This window comes from Arvicanthis niloticus, chromosome 18 (assembly GCF_011762505.2).
Source record: "Arvicanthis niloticus isolate mArvNil1 chromosome 18, mArvNil1.pat.X, whole genome shotgun sequence".
In the NCBI taxonomy this organism is placed as follows: domain Eukaryota; kingdom Metazoa; phylum Chordata; class Mammalia; order Rodentia; family Muridae; genus Arvicanthis; species Arvicanthis niloticus.
In genome coordinates, this window is record NC_047675.1 from 50,387,897 (window position 1) to 50,404,609 (window position 16,713).

Below are 16,713 nucleotides of genomic sequence, written 5' to 3' on the forward strand. Positions count from 1 at the left end.
AACTTCTGATCTAATTCGCTTGGTCTGCCAGTGGTTCAAGTTTTAAATTTCACAGACACACCACACGCAAAATGCCTGGAATCAATGCTTCACAGCAAAGGGGAGGACCGAAGGCTTACCCATGATAAACGAGAATTCTATCTTTAATAAAATGAAGTATTTTTTCAAAATATTCCAGATATCTCATATTGATCACCTGACCCCTGCAAGGTAAAAGTGATAAAATTAACCATCATTTTACAGAGAAGTGTAAACACCAGTTAATTCCAAAAACAAAGAGCTGAGACAAATACTGTAAAGTGTAAGAGAGCTGCCTGCTCTGTCACTGTGGAAGAAGCAAGCCCCATCTCAGCAGAAAGCTTGGGCTCTTGGAGTCTGTCCTGGCAGAAAGTGTCCAGAAAATATGTAGCTCCTGGCAGGCCACAGAGGAAGGAAAACCCTCAGCTTCAGTGGAATTCAGACCTGATGGCAATTACCACGTGCCGACGTGCCTGGTTGTGTGTACCTGCGTACTGGACATGCCTGGCTCTCTCTGTATGTGTGCCTGTGTAATGGGTCCACCTAGCTATCTGTGCATGCTAGGCTTTCTGTGTGTGTGCGCCTGCCTGTCTGAGGCTGCCTCTCCCTCTCTTCTGCAGTCTTCCTTCCCTCCACACTCTGAAGACACTATACCCTCACATTCCAACTCCCTGTTTTTTTGGGTTTTTTTCCTTCCCCTTTAACCTCTCAAAGGCAACTCACATGTAGCCACAGCTATGTGTAAGTCCATCTGCCCTAGGAAACCCCCTGGTTCCGACAGCTCCCTCACATCAAGGTCATGATGTAAGGAGGCCTTCCCTCCCTGATAGGGCATTTCCGTTTCCAGCTCCACACTTTTTCTCCTAGGCTGACAGGGGACAATTGTGGCCTCAGCTAGAAGCAGAATGGGTACGTCTGCTGCTTTTCTGTCAGTCACCTCAGAGTATCCAAGCCCTGCAGGGGTCGCATCTCTCCACTTGTCCCAGCCTGCTCTCCCTCTCAAATCTGGTCATTCACCTGTTGCCACCACGACCCTCCACTTGTCCACATCTGTCCTTGCTGCTCCTCTGCTCACCATCCATGCATGGCTCACCATTCTGGCTTCTACCCATCTTTCTGGCCTCAGTTCACAAGACTTCCTGGAATGCAGTGGTTGGCAGCTACAATGCACGAGTCACAGCTTTCTAGTCAGAATGAATGTATCAGTGGGTGGAGGCACAGCCCCACTGTCTCTCTGAGACAGTTCAGGTTTGGCCTCTGGATTCACCAGGTGTCCCTTCCTTCTCTGCACTCCATCAAATCCTGACATGGGCCCATGACTCAAGTACCATTCAGCAAGAACATAAGCTGGGACACAGTGGCCTTAGTTACATCACCTGACCAAATCTAGGTAAAAGTGTCAGAAATCATTCCGTGAGGAATTGAAAGCAAGCAGTTACAAAGGGAAAATAAACATGATTTCTAGAAATTAAAAAGGTAAGTCTAGAGAATACTTTTATACTAAAACCTAAATTTAAATGTCACATGTTAGACGGAGTAACATTTTCTTGATCTAGGTTTCTGAAGCTAGAAATATTTTAGACATGACACAGTACCACATCTGCCAAAATGATCTCAAGTCATGTTCACTAAATGGCAGGCAAACACTTGGAGCATCCCTGAAGTGGGCTCTTCTGTGTGTGTTTATGCTGTTCTCAGGGTGGCTGAGCCCATAAAGAAAGGAAAGAGGAGCAGTTGCCCAGCGGCTGACTGCAAGGCTCAGGATGACACAGATGCTGCCACACTGCCTAACTCCTACCAGGGAGCAGCCTCACTGACCCGGCCTAGTGGAGCTGGGGGTCACGGCCACAGCAGGTCCACGAGCAAACTATGGTGACTGCGGAATTCTCCATCTGATCCCTCCTCTGCTGGTTGATGACTTCTTGAAAACTGACACCCTAGTACAGCATTCGTCAGTCCACCCTTCAGTGGGCGGGGCTCTCCCTGTGCAGGTGCACAGCACGCAGTGCTTGTGTGCAGGTGGACCAGCAAGAAAGACGCCTGTGGGTGCAGAGCTCCCCTGGGGGTGTCCCCACCAAGGCCACCAGGGCCCCTCATATGATTCCACTCCTATGCAAACAGGAACAAAGCACAAAGGCTCCCACCTGATTAAGTTGATGTGGTTGTTGAAACCTCTGCTGAGACTTGGAGCTGGCATCTGATCCAGCCACAGCACAGGCTGGTCCGGATCAGCGATCCTGTGAAGCAGAGCTCATGAGGAGTATGGCTTTACCACAGCCTGCAGGACAAACCAAGGATGGGGCTCTGCGAAAGGGAGAGAGGAGCCCGACTGGCTCCGACTTCTGAAAAGAGCACATGGGCCATCTGGTCCCAGTGCAGTCTGGCCACACCAGGTGAGAGGCCAGCGAAGGTTGGTGAGCTGTAATGGTTTGGCTAAACTGTCAACTTGGTGGGAGTTAGAATCAACGGAGGAAACACACCCATAATGGTGATTCCAGAGAGGGCTAGCTGGTGGGGGAAGTCCCACCCTACACGTACTTGGCACCATTCCACACTCTGGGGTCACCGTGGGCTAGGGGCCCACACTCAGTAATGAGGAACAAGCTGAGTGCTCGCATTCATCTCTGCATCCTGACTGACTCCAGGGAGCAAACCCTTCCTCTCTGAAACTGCTTGTTGTCACAGCAATGGGAATCGGAATGGATACACTGGGCAGGCACATGTGCAACAGAGAAATCCAGAGGTGGTCTGTACCTTAGGAGACAGGCCACAAGTACGGAAGGACACTTCGAGCCAGGTGGTGGTGGTGCACACTTTTAATCCCAGCACTTGGGAGGCAGAGGCAGGTCTCTGAGTCTGAGGCCAGCCTGGTCTACATAGTGAGTTCCAGGACAGGCAGGGCTACACAGCCCCTGTCTTGAAAAACAAAACAAAACAAACAAAAAAACCCACCAAGAAAAAACAAAAGAAAGGAAACATGAAAAACCCCATCTAAAGCACCACGCTCACACAGGGCCTCATCTAAGGCACCACGCTCACACAGGGCCTCATCTAAAGCGCCACACTCACACAGGGCCTCATCTAAGGCGCCATGCTCACACAGGGCCTTAGAAACCTGGCAACCCTTGCTCCTACTTCCTGAGGAGTTGAGTGTGTTCTGAAGAGTTAAAAGCAACCGTGATTTATGGCAAGCTTTAGGGGGAAATAACTATTTTATATTAACTTAATTTTGTAAGCAAAGCAGGACGGAAACCTCTCGCTGAGAGAGACGTGGTCTGAGAGGAGATCTTGCCCACTGTTGCGTGTGCCCACGGGTTACCTTCTCCACTTCACAGCAATGTCGAACATGTCCCTCCACTGCAGCAGCCTGGTCTTTCCATTCATGCGAACTTTTGAGTTGGTCCAGGTACGATGTACAGCCTGCATGACTTCCAGTGCTGCCAGGCCCATGGCTGAGGGGGACATACCAAGACAGAGCTCGTCAGAACCCTTACCAAGGGGCCGGTTCTCATCTTTCCTCTCAAGCCTGGGTGACCACATAAAGGGCAGGAAGCAGCTGATGAGACTGCGCTTCAGAGGACACGACTCACAGTAAGGCAAGCCACTGTCACCCAACAGTGCCTCCTGCTGAAGCAGGCAGAGCCTTGAGCCCTGCCTCCCTCCTGTAAGAAGGAAAGCTGCCCTGGCCCGACTGGCAGTAAGGGATTGAGAGCCACACTCCATACCTGCAGGACGGCAGGAACCCAGCTGGAAGAACTCTGAACTAACTGTCCTGAACTAACATCCCTGTTCTGGTCCTGGGGGAAGCAGAGTACAGGAGAGGACAATTTCTAAAGAGACCTTGTTCGAGGGTTATAGTGAGTCCATTTAGAGTTTCTAGAATACCTCTGTGTATCCTCTTGTTGGGCAGGAACCCAGGTGTTTCATACTGCATCAGCGAGCCCAGGCGGTCAGCTACACAGATCAGCTCCTGGACTTCAGGCTTGTAGCCCTCAAAATTCTGATGTAGCACATCCCTGCAGGAAGCACCAGGACCAAGATAAGGATGTGTGCAGCACACCTGCAGGGCAGCACACCTGTAGAGCAACACACCTGCAGGGCAACACACCTGCAGGGCAACACACCTGCAGAGCAACACACCTGCAGGGCAGCACACCTGCAGGGCAACACACCTGCAGGGCAGCACACCTGCAGGGCAGCACACCTGCAGAGCAGCACACCTGCAGAGCAGCACACCTGCAGGGCAGCACACCTGCAGGGCAGCACACCTGCAGGGCAGCACACCTGCAGAGCAGCACACCTGCAGAGCAGCACACCTGCAGAGCAGCACACCTGCAGGGCAGCACACCTGCAGGGCAGCACACCTGCCCCACTGCAGCCCAACCAAGACACACACAGGACTAGGCACAGTCAGCTTCAAATCCCACCACACAATTACAAGAAGCAATCTGTCTTTGTGAGTCAAGTGTACCATCTACTACCACATGCAAGCCAGCACACATTACATAGCATATTTAGGGGGCTAAGGTCCTCATTAGCATTTGTTCTGTAAATTTCTCCAGACACACAGTGTGCAGGGCCTGACTATGTCTCTTAAGTGATACTCAGTCTGCTGACATTTATTGCAGTTATCAGAGATCTGAATTGACTTCAGCCTGCTTTTTTTTTTTTTTTCTTCCCTTTTTTCCCCCTCTTGTGCTGACACAAGCTAAAGTCATCTGAGAGAAGAAAACTTCAATTATGGAGGAAATCTCCATAAGCTCACACAGTAAGCAAGCCTAGAGGATATTTTCTTATTTGGTGACTGATGGAAGGAAGAGGGTCCCACTCACTGTGGGTGATTCCATCCCTGGGCTGGTGGTCCGGTCCGGGGTTCTATAAGAAAGCAGGCTGAGCAAGCCATAGGAAGCAAGCCAGTAAGCAGCACCCTCCATGGCCTCTGCATCAGCTCCTGCCTCCAGGGTCCTGCCCTGACTTCTTTCAGAGATAAACAGGGATGTGAAAGTGTAAGCCAGATAAACCTTTCCTCCAGAAGTTGTTTCTGGTCATGGTGTTTCATTACAGCAATACTAAACCAAACTAAGACGTACCCCCCTACAAGGTCTCCTTCCTTCCACTGCAGGGGCTGGCGGGCACACTCTCTGGGTACTTCTCTCCCATGAGAGTTCATCTTCTTTTTCACTTCAGCAGAACAGAAATGCGAAGCTATGTTGATTTCTCAGTTTAAAGGAGCTGCTGGGCTTCTGGGAGTTAATCTCTGCCCTGGATCTGTTTTGTGGCCTGACTGCCTTTAAGCACAGATGCTTTTGCCCATCACAGCAATAGCTGCCTAATGGTGTGATTTTAACCTATGTTCCTTGGCTGGCTCTGAACTCCTGATCATCCTGCCTCCAGCTCCCTAGTGCTGGCCTCTAATTGTGTACTACCATAAACAACGTGTTTTACAAGCAGCAAACAAACACAGTGCTAACGACCGGTTGCCCATTAGCTTCCATGTATCTGAAGCATAAAGGCTGCCCAACATGCGCACAGAAGGTTGGGCTAGCAGCAGTGACACCAGTAAGAACGTCTCCAGGTGACGTATAACTTATGAGAAATAGCTGGTGACTTACAAACTGTAGTAGGAACATGGGGAAGAAGTCACTTACTGATCAAGAAATATAAGCATTCAGGAGGCTGAGGCAGTAGGATTATGAGATTAAGTCACCTTGGAATAAATGCATACTGAGGCCCAATCCCCCCCCCCCCCCCCACACACACACGGAAAAACAAATAGAGCCTCTAGCTGGGTTGTGGATGGCCACACCACACACATAGCACAGCATTTACCTGATGTGAGGCTGCAGGCCAGGCTGCTCTTCATAGCCGTCTATGAGAAAAGGCAGGTTCTTGGCCCAGTGGTCCTTGAAGCTGCCCGGTAGATCCGAGTCAATGTTATATTCCGTCAGAGGGGTGTCGAGGTGCGCATGCAGATACCGAGAATACTCTGTAGACAGGAAACCCAGACACTGCCAAAGAAGCCCTTGCTGGAGTGGGTCACCATGGGGACGCTTTGAACCACACTGTCCTTACCTTTAAGAATTCTCAGACAGCTCCAGGACTACAGAAGCCTGCTAGTGACAAGAATCACGTACAGCAGCCAGCTTGTGTCTGCTCTGATTACATGCTAACCTTTCCATGAATAAAGCCAAAGAGCTTGTTTTTCTGTTTCAGAGCCTGAAACCCAAGGGAGGCGTCAGAGAGAGCCTGGGATCGGTCAGCTCTGACAGAGCAAACAAGTGTGCAAGCTCACTACAGCCTGACTAACAGGTGTGCTTGCCCCCTCAGGGTGTCATACCCAGTGTCAGCTCTGCTGAGCCAGAGTGGAGTAAGGGACAAGGTGTCTGGAAGATGGCCCTCTGGGCTGCTGATACTTGATTCAGTTATTAGGAACTTCAGGATGTTTGGAATAACACGTGCATATCAGTCTATTTCCAACTATAAAGTCGATGAAGTCCAGGCTCTGATCAAGACTGGATAAGAAAAGAGGAGCACTCGACCTGAGACGTCCTGTGACTGCAAAATATACCCCAGGGGTTTGACCTGGAGCAAAACATCATGGAGTCAAACACTTTTAAAAAGGTTTTCACTACTTTAAAGTGTGTGTCTGTAAATGTGTATGTGTGTGTGTGTGTGTGTGTGTGTGTGTGTGTGTGAGTGTGGATATATGCATAAGAGTGTAGGTGTCTTTGGAAAACAAAGATCTTGAATCCTCCTGAAGCTGGTTACAGGTGGCTCTGAACTGTCACATGTGGTTGCTGGGAACCACACTTAGGTTCTCTGGAAGAGCAGGTTTTCCCTAGACCTAAACCATAACATTTCTCAGAACAGTCATGGTGGCTTGTGCATGCAATCCCAGCACTCAGGAGGCTGAGACAGGATCCTCCACAGAGTGAGTTCTAGGCTATCAGGGGCTATAAAATGTGATGCTATCCAGAAAGACAAGAAGACAAAACAAACAAAAACCCTAATGAACAGTTTTCTATCAATTATATGCTGGATTAAAATTTTAAATTGTTATTAAGTAAAAAAATAATTATTCTTATCAAATTACATAAAATGTACCATTAGAATTACCCCCCCCCCCCCCCGCTTGTTTTTACATTTCTCTTAAATGTTTTCTTCATTGTTCTTATTTGGGAAACTGCACCTGTGTCATCGTGTGTGTGTGTGTGTGTGTGTGTGTGTGTGTTTGTGTGTGTGCGCGCGCGCGCGGGCAAGTCTGAGGATAGACTGTAGGGCATAGTTCTTTATTTCCACCATGTGGGTCCTGGGGATGGAACTTGGCTGGACAGACTTGGTGGCAAGTGTCTTTACTCACTCAACCATCCTGCATGTCACATGCTTTTATCTCTTAGTATGGCTATTCCTAACTTAAAATCGTATGCATGGCTTGCTTTATTTTTTCTGTTTTACAATAATACTCTCAAGGGCTATGAGAACAAAGGCAAAATATGTGGGTATGCAGACAATAAACACCTTCCCAAATCAGTGGGAGATGTGTGTATGCTGGAGGACACGTGTGTGTATGCTGGAAAATACATGTGTGCACTGGCTGGTCTTTGTCTACATGACACAAGCCTACATATGTCTTGGAAGAGGGACTCTTTTTTTTTTTTATTGGATATTTTATTTATGTTTCAGATGCCATCCCCTATCCCCATTTCCCCTCCTATCCCATGCTTCCTTTTTGCTTTTATACAATTTTTTTAAAATGTTAACCGAAGGCTTTATAGGTTTGGTAATGCTCGATCAGAAGTGTAACCCAATACCCAACCTAGATATATCAACTATCTTTGACTGGTGGAGACACGTGAACATCTGCCTCCATGTCCCCCGTCCCCTCCCTTCTCTCTCTCATCACCTAGTTTCTCCTCTCCTTGTTCTCCTCTTCTCCTTACTCCTTCTGGAAGAGGGACTCTTAACTGAGAAAATGTCTCAATAACATCAGCTTTAGGCAAGTCTGTACAGCACTGTCTTGATTAATGACTGATGTGGATGAGCCCCACCCACTACGTGTGGTACCACTCCTGGGACGGCGGTCTTGAGGTGTGTCAGAAAGCAGGCTGCACAAGCCATGAGGAACAAGCCAGAAGCATCACTCTCCAGAGCTTCTGCCCTGCAAGTCTGTGACTTGCTTCCTTTCTTACCAGAGTGGGTCTTCTGACACAGGAGGACGTGACATACTGGAATGAGGGGCCAGAGATGCAAGGCCACTAACTCTAAACAGTGAAACCTCCACGCAAGGTCCTTTCCTGTCCTCCAGTGAACCGAGATGGCTTAAGACATGCTTTCCACAATGAATCGCACATCCAACCTGAAATTCAAACTCAGGCCAAGCTTCTGAGTTTTACAAGACTCGTAGATAAGGCAGAAGGAACATCAGGCCTGTCTTGGACGACACTGAGGCCCTGGTCCTGAAACCTCCAGTAGCAAGAGTCACTAGGGACAGGATGCCCACCTCCACTCCACCATCTCCCAGAAGCAGCAGGACACCCACAGCTCTGAGCACGAAGTGGGACACTCCCCCCATTCTCTGCTTACCTCGGAGGTACTTCACCCTCAGGTACTCTGGGCTGGCCTTCTGGCCGGGAAGAGGGTCGTTCAGCATAACTTTCGTTTGTGCTTTAATTCCCTCGTAAAACTGCCCCATCGCCACATGGCTGAGCCCCTTCATGTACTGGCACACTTCGTTGTATGGTTCCAGCTGCAGGCAGCGCTATGGTTTAGGACAAAAGGCTGAGTTAGTGTCACATGGGTCAGGACTGCTACTCTGTTCCTTCTACCCAGAAGCCTTCCTTCCAGGTTTGTTAGGTCTTTAGTTCCACTGAACTCTCTGAGGAACAAGCAAGGGTCCAGCGACGGCTCTGCCTGATGCTGAGGCTCACCTTGAAGTTCTTCAGGGCCTCCTGCAGGCTGCCATGGTGGTACAACATCATGCCCCGGAGCTGCAGGGTCTGCACATGGTTCTGGTTGAGCAGCAGGGCCTTCTGGAAGCTCTCCGTGGCTGCTTCAAAGTTGCCCAGTTCTCTAAGGATTGAACAACCGTGGTGAGCACTGCGCAAGCCGGTCAGCAACAGCAGCACTGGAGCGCAGGGCTGGGAGCTCGTGAGGCGTGAGGGAGGCCATGGCTCTTACTACCTGAACACCTCACACAGCCAGTCTTCACAGCACTCAGTAATCTAACACACTAGCGCGTGCCCACATGCTTTGATTTCTCTAGGATTACTGACTGTCAAACTCCTCCCCTAGTTCATAACAAGCACCAACCTCAAGAATGGCTTTGGGTGAACACACTCTTCCCATTCTAGGGAAAAGTACGTGGATCATAGTCACAGAAAATGTGAAGCCCACAGGATTAAAACTGTATCCCTTTGGTCTCTGAAGTCACTTCAGTGAACATCTAGTAAGACATCATGTAATTTGAAATTTTGAAGGAAAAAGAAAATGAGTATACTTCAGACATTAAATTCTTCCAGAATGGAAATAATTGCTACCGATTTCTTTTTTAAATATTAAGCTTTTTCCAAAGGATGGAAAGAGCCCATATACCAACTTACTATAAATGAGAAATATTTTTTAAAAACACAATGCTTACTTCCATCGACACAGTCATATATGGTTGCTTCCAACCTACTTTAAATATATTTTCCTAACAATTCTGTAGAGTGGGAGGATAAATCAATACCATCCCTTAAATCCCGGACAAGCCCGGCAGATCCACTCTCAGCTAGTGCAAGGAGCCTTCGCAAACCGTCCCATCACACGAGCAAGCTAGCCACAGGAGGGTGGAACCCACTAGTTCTCTCACAGCCTCTCCCCTGTAGCCACAATGTCTCCTTCACAGGCCAGAAGCCCGGAGAGCCTACCCTGGCACCCTGCAGAGTTCAGGTCCCAGGGGCTCCTAGCTCATGTGTTCCTACTGATAACCATGTCACCTGCCTTTCTGGTCAGAGTGAGGCTGCTTTTTAGAGTTAAATGCTCTAATGGTGGGGCAAGGCTCAGAACCAGGAGGTGAGGGTCTAGCCAGAGCTTCTGGAACTGGGCTGACTTTCCCACGATGGGAACTCAACACCACACAGCCTGGCAAGTGGTGAGGGTGTCAATCACCCAGCAACCCCCCTCCCCCTCCAAGGGCCAGGCACAATACCAATCTATAGGGACTGACACCCTCTGAGAACTGTGTACACCAACAGGACTCCTATATGGTGACACAGACCGAGGTCCTGACACGGGGCCCTCACATCCCAAAGCAAATGCTGGCAGGTGTGGCAATGCCTTCAAAACCTAAAGTGGACATCTTTTCTGGGAGACAACCCCCTGTCCCAGGCCACTGTCACTCACCTGTAGGCCTGTCCCAGACTTTTATATGCATCGATAAAGTCAACTTTCTGCTTCAGAGCTTCTTTGAAGGCCTCGATGGCTTCCTGTGGAAAGTATGCAGAAAATGAGCCCCTTCACACCACTCCACTTGCATTACTAATGGGTTACACATGCTACGCCTGGCTGCAAGAATTATCTTAGGTAAGACGGAGGAGGAGGCAGGCAGTGAACCGTGGGGAGGCTCTGACCCTAACAGTAAACAAATGTGTCTGTGGGACAGCTCTGCTTCCCCTTTCGAATGTGACAGAGCTGTTGTCTTGCCTAATTCAGGAGAACCTGGAGGGCTAATGATTTCACCTTCATAAGAACACCACTTCTGCAATCCATAACAGTCTAATGAACCAAGGAAACTCAACAGCTCTGTGAGATTATTCAAAATGATAGCTCACTGCACTAAAATGAGTCAACAAGACAGACTGATATAAATCGGACATAGAAAAAGCAAAAAAGTCTCCTGAGTTGGTGGGGACTCCTTGGATCTAACAGTGCAAGAAAACAGCCCACAGGAGCACCAGACACAGCTGGCTCAGCACAGCAGTAAGACGTGGCTGAGGCCCTGTGCCGTGGATACTGAAAGGAATCTAGGGCACAATGTGCCCACCCAAATCCTCACGTGAGAAGAACCTCTAGAGAGTACCACTCTGTTCACGGCTAGAAACTGCACCTACACAGGTGGACCCACTGCACACATGGACCCACTGCACCTACACACGTGGGCCCACTACACTTGACTGTAGCTGCACACGTGGACCCACTGTACCTGCACACGTGGACCCACTGTACCTGCACACGTGGACCCACTGTACCTGCACACGTGGACCCACTGTACCTGCACACGTGGACCCACTGTACCTGCACACGTGGACCCACTGTACCTGCACACGTGGACCCACTGTACCTGCACACGTGGACCCACTGTACCTGCACACGTGGACCCACTGTACCTGCACACGTGGACCCACTATATCTGTACAGGTGGACTCACTGTATCTGACTGCATCTGCACACATGGGCCCACTGTACCTGCACAAGTGGACCCACTATACCTGACTGCACCTGCACACACATGGACCCACTGCACCTGACCACACCTGCACACGTGGAGCCACTGCACCTGCACATGTGGACCCACTGCACCTGACTGTACCTGCACACACATGGACCCACTGCACCTGACTGCAGTTGTACACGTGGAGACACTGCATCTGGACTTTTGCATGACATCACTGTTACTGTAATAAAAAGTATAAACACATCACACTTCCCCAAGCGCAGGACAAATGACACTAAGCAGCCACTGCAATCTGAAGACAACACCACGTCTGTCCAACTAGGTGTCCGTGGGAGAGAGCTGCCGCCGCCACATGCCTTGCACATGATAGGCACTCAATAAATGTTTGATGACTTGCAAGAAAGCCACCTGCCTCTGCATCCAGGCTCCATGTAGATGGAGGGGCAGCATGGCCAGAGGGGCTGGTTTCAGACTCTGCTGAGGCAATGGTGGGGAAGAAGAGCTGAAGGGCTCTTACAACATTGAATGCGGCTACTCAAACGGCCTAGTCGGGATCTTTAGAGCTTTTATAATACTTCAAGTCAACAAACACATATTGAGTGCCTACTGTGTACCAGACCCAGTGTGAGGTATTGAGGGGTAGGTACAAGATGAGAAGATCATTATCTCTGTTCTCTGAGAATCCTCAGTCTAGTTAGAACAGGAAGCTGATTATGTAATGGGTTATTAGCATAAACGTTATAAGCTAAAGTAGAGATAGGAATGAGGCTCTGGGAATAAGAAGGGAGAACTACGTGCTCTAGGGACTGAGCAGCAGTGTAGGAAGACAGCACAGTGCTGTACTGCACACAGCTCAGAGCCAGGAATGCTGGGAAATCAGAACGGTGCACAAGGGTGTGAGTGGTGAGAAACACAGAACCTAGCTGCTGCCTGCCCAGGCACCCCAGGGCTGTGGGGAAAAGGCGGTAACTATGGCAGCGCAGCAGTGGGAGCCTGGACAGGGAGGTGAAGTTAGGCTGGGCCAATGGGCATCTGGGCAAGAGACAATGAAAGGTAAAGGTGAGTGTCCCTGAGGAGAGAAAGGCGGGTCAGATTCAGAGACAGGATCTGGTGGCAGTGGGTGAGGGAGGCAGACAGGGCGCTTCTGGGCTGGAGTCTGGGAGAGGCAAGTGTAGTGGCCACCACAGGAAGGAGAGGAGGGCAGCAGGGAGGGGGGCTGGGGCATGTTAAGCCTGCAGTGTCTGTGGACATCCGGGGGCGATGCCCAACAGGCATCTGCTGCCCACTCCACTTACAGCATGCGTGGACGCCACAGTTCTTCAGGGTCTGATTCTCTTCAGCTTTTAAGAGTCTTTGGTCTCAGGTTCCTGCCTAAGCTCTGCTCAGCTCTCTACCTCACTCTGCCAAAGAGGGACACAGCAGAATCAAGATTTTGAGCCGCTGGGAACAAGAGAGCAGCTCACGCGAGGCAACCTCTAAGTACGGAAACTGCTTCGGAACCACTGGCTTGATCAATGCCACCGTTCCCACTCCACCATCACTGTCCTCACGGTCACCGGGCGGCCATCATTCTGGCTGCTCCCAACAGCTCAAGGCAAAGAGCTTAAAATGTACTTAAGACTTGGACTAAACGAATGGAAAGTTCTTGCTGTCGTACGCCAAGGGCTGGACCCACCACACTGTACGAGTGTGGCGTGCCTGGCCAGATACGGTGGTGCTCATGAGACGTCAGCACATAAGAAAGCTGAGGCAGCAGTAACAAACTGAAGATTGGCTCAAGCTGCAGTCAAACCCTTTCTTTGACAAATTATACACATAAAAGGTTATAAGATGTTTGATATCTTTCCATGAAAGGCTCTTGTAAAATAAAAAGTCACCTACTTAGTTAATTTCTGGCCTGTCACAGGCCTGAACAGATCCACTTTATGGTGTAATGTGAGCTCCAGCCCATTGCGGAGTCTGATGCTGTGTGTCTGCAAATACCAGGGGGCCGCTCTTTCGGTACATAATTCACATAACCTGCGTCTACACCTCACGAGGACATGGGTGGGACAAGAGGGATCAGGTGCAACCCTGTGACCTGCTTGGACAGATAAAACACCATCGAGAGCTGCCTCCACTTGGCCCACTGTCCCATGTGTGCTGACTCAGAGCGGCAGGAGGGACCCAGTGACCTGGGAAGACCCACTTACTGAGGGACTTCGAATGCAGTCAAAGCAGTGCCCAGGCTCTTGTTGTGGAGATCTGGATAAAGCGAACCAAGTCTCCCTCTGAGCCTGTTTCAGAAGACTGCCCCTGTGCCTATGCCCAGCTCCACCTCACACACACATCTGCTGGCATGTGCTTTCCTTTAAGAAGTACTCATACTATAGACTGGATGGTCTTTTCCATGGGCCCCGAGGCTGCCTCTGTGCAGCATGGTGGCCCGAACCTTTTCACTTCCAGAGGCTGTGAGAAAAGATACAGAATGGAAGGGAGCTGCCGAGTGGGTGGGCACAGCCCAGTGTGAGTCCTGTACCCTCACGGGCAGCCCCGTGCCTACGAGGAAGTCTTTCTCAGGGTCATCCCGGGCACTTGCACATAGGATGTCAAGAATACATAGAGAACTGGCAAATTCTTTGTCTTTTGATTTTCACTTTGACAGGGGTTCTTAAAAAGCATCTATAAAACATCAATTAAATTGTTCCTAATAAAATCATTGTAATACTTTATCTCATGAGATGCTACCAGACTCTGGGGGCACTTTGGGAGGAGACAGAAGGTTGTGCCTACTTTATGGACGTGCAAGAAGCTCAGCTGCGTGTCTAGCAGGTGGTCAGGGCACAGGCTCTCTCAGGCTTCTCTGGATGGCCTGTGATGGCTAACACAGGTGGCTGTTACAGGTGCTGTCATTACATCACACTGTGTAGGAACTGGTCACAAACCAGTTTCAGAGCTGTGCATGGCCAGATGCATAGATGAACAGCTAGCAGACAGAGCATGTGTGCACAGGACCGTGTGCACGGCAGAACTATTTGTGTAATGAGATGCTCGTTCTTGCTTGAGACACTTCCTGTCCTGCTAACATTAGTCAGTCTCCAACACTCAAGGCCATCATCGCTGCACAGGACGGCTTTACCATACAATGTTGTCTCCAATAAGGAACTGACTATGCAGAACTCTCAGGCCAGCCCACCTTCCCGTCTTGTGTCTTGGATTACCCTGTACTAGGGCACAGGAGTACCTGTGGCCTTGCTGGCACTGTGGCTCAGGCAGGGGAGGTAGCAACTCTGTAATCCCTGGCTACTGGCACAGCCTGCAGCACAGAGACACAAGGATGTAGATGGAGTACCCAGGAGGAAGCAACACACACACACACACACACACACACACACACACACACACACACTGCTAAGAAACCAGCGACATCATTCTGAGATCATCGGATCAGTTCCTCTAAGTCCCCCACCCCACAAGCGAAGCGGGCACAGCAGCGCAGGCGCGGGCAGCGCAGCTTCACCTTCAGAAGTCCTCTGTGAAAGAAAGTTAGGCCTTTGTACAGCATGGCTGTGGGCTGGTTTCTGTTCAGCTCCAAGGACTGCTGAAAGTCCTCGTGGGCTGTCGCGTAGTCCTATGGAAAGGAGGAGGAGAGATAAGATTGTGTTTGTTAGAATCTGAAATGTTCTCTGCTGTGGGCGGACAGAGGGAAGGCCTCAGTGGGTCCTGTGCCCTTCTTGGCCTTGAAGGAAATGCCAGTGGTGAAGGGGTCCAGCCAAACTAGTACTTCTCGCCCTGCTAACCGCTAACTAGTACTTCTCGCCCTATTAACCGCTAACTGGTGTTCACAGAGGCTTAATGTTAGGCCCTCATCTCAGCCTTTCCAGGACCAACCAGACCACCTTTTTCACACTGGACACCTCTGAAATGAAGAGGCTGTGGTGCAGCCTCACTGTGTGTGGTGCGGCCTCACTGTGTGTTAAGCTGAAGCTCTGGTCTACATGTGCATGGTTAAAGTACTGCGAGCTCACAGACACGGGTGGCCACGGAGCCACTGTCATAGAAACAGACTACTGCTGGATTCAGGCCACCTAAAAAGAAGGGTCTGGAGGCCCTGACAGGTTCAGACTGCAGCTATCAGACTGAGAACCAGATGAATTCAAGTTGTACCTCCAAGCAAAGGCGACAAACCAAACTGCAGCCTTTTCATGCCAGTCTAGAATCTGATGCTGCTGACGGCCCAAACGTGGACCCACACTGGCTCTTACTAGTCTCTGTTGCGTTTAATTTCTGCCAAAGACAGCAATCTCTCAGCTGCCTTTCAGCATTGACATTTAACTAAACTCGATCTAGCAGGGAGGGGCTGCTGAGATGACGAGAGAAGTGAGGTGTGGACCAATCTTTATGGGGCAATCACCTCAGATATGAAGTACAAGGTCCCCCGGTGCCGGTACAGCCGTGCCGACGGCTGAAGCTGAATAGCTTTAGTGAGATCGTTTACAGCTTCATTAATTCGTCCCAGAGGGGACAGAATCTAGAAATCCAAAACATGCAATCAGGAAAAATTCCCAGGACCAGCCCTACACTTTCAGTGTTTTAATTTTCCCATTCCACTGAGCCACATGCCACTCACAAAGCTCCCTGTAGCAGGCTTCGAGCCACGGCCTCATGCATGCACAGGTGGATGCTCAGAGGGGCCACTATCTCTGTTTAGCAAGGGGAGACAGGGATGTGGCTCTAGCAGCCGCCTTGCTACTGACTCCATCCCCGGAAACACCAGAGTCTTGACATACGAAACCTTTGCTTATGCTACGTTCACTTCTTAAGTAAAACCCTGGCACGTGCACATTCAACCGCTGGGACAGACAGACAGACTAGTCCCTGGCAGTTACGGTCCTCCATGGTCTCTAGCTCTTCTCCCTGTGAGAGCAAGAGCTGAAGAATATGTGCTAGAACCCCAAGTGCCTTGTCAGCCCCAAGCTCATCAACCACACGCAGCAGCATCACAGGGAAACTGCCTGTTTGAGAAGCCCCCTAGAGCCCTCACAGAGTCACTGTGGTTCAGGCAGCATGACAACACCGATGGGAGTCAAGCACCCAGAAGGAAGCCACTGAGAGAGAAGAAAACCCCAGTGGGCTCCTGTGTCCATGCACCTGACCCCACTCTGTTCAGCACGTTCTAGGGAAGGGCATGTTTCCCCTGCATCACTAGCTGGTCACCTGTTCTGCAAGAGCTTAGCACAACCTCAGGTGGGCCCACCCCAAACATTGGCAGTGGCTTCCAA

General features: G+C 50.1%; 1 protein-coding gene across 6 annotated transcripts in view; it reads right to left on the reverse strand.

Annotated features, from left to right (window-relative positions):
- Ttc13 (tetratricopeptide repeat domain 13) overlaps nt 1-16,713 on the reverse strand; it is a 55,984-nt gene that overhangs the window by 11,652 nt on the left and 27,619 nt on the right. For 4 of the 6 annotated variants that reach the window (XM_034522464.2, XM_034522460.2, XM_034522465.2 and 1 more), the window contains 10 exons: nt 15,846-15,962; nt 14,952-15,062; nt 10,402-10,484; nt 8,946-9,087; nt 8,602-8,776; nt 5,848-6,004; nt 3,904-4,034; nt 3,338-3,470; nt 2,163-2,255; nt 120-203 (listed from right to left, as the gene is read on the reverse strand). In XM_034522464.2, the coding sequence (XP_034378355.1) occupies nt 120-203; nt 2,163-2,255; nt 3,338-3,470; nt 3,904-4,034; nt 5,848-6,004; nt 8,602-8,776; nt 8,946-9,087; nt 10,402-10,484; nt 14,952-15,062; nt 15,846-15,962 (1,226 nt within the window). The remainder of the gene's footprint in view (nt 1-119; nt 204-2,162; nt 2,256-3,337; nt 3,471-3,903; nt 4,035-5,847; nt 6,005-8,601; nt 8,777-8,945; nt 9,088-10,401; nt 10,485-14,951; nt 15,063-15,845; nt 15,963-16,713) is intronic. The other 2 variants (XM_034522466.2, XM_034522467.2) reach the window with 1 other exon arrangement.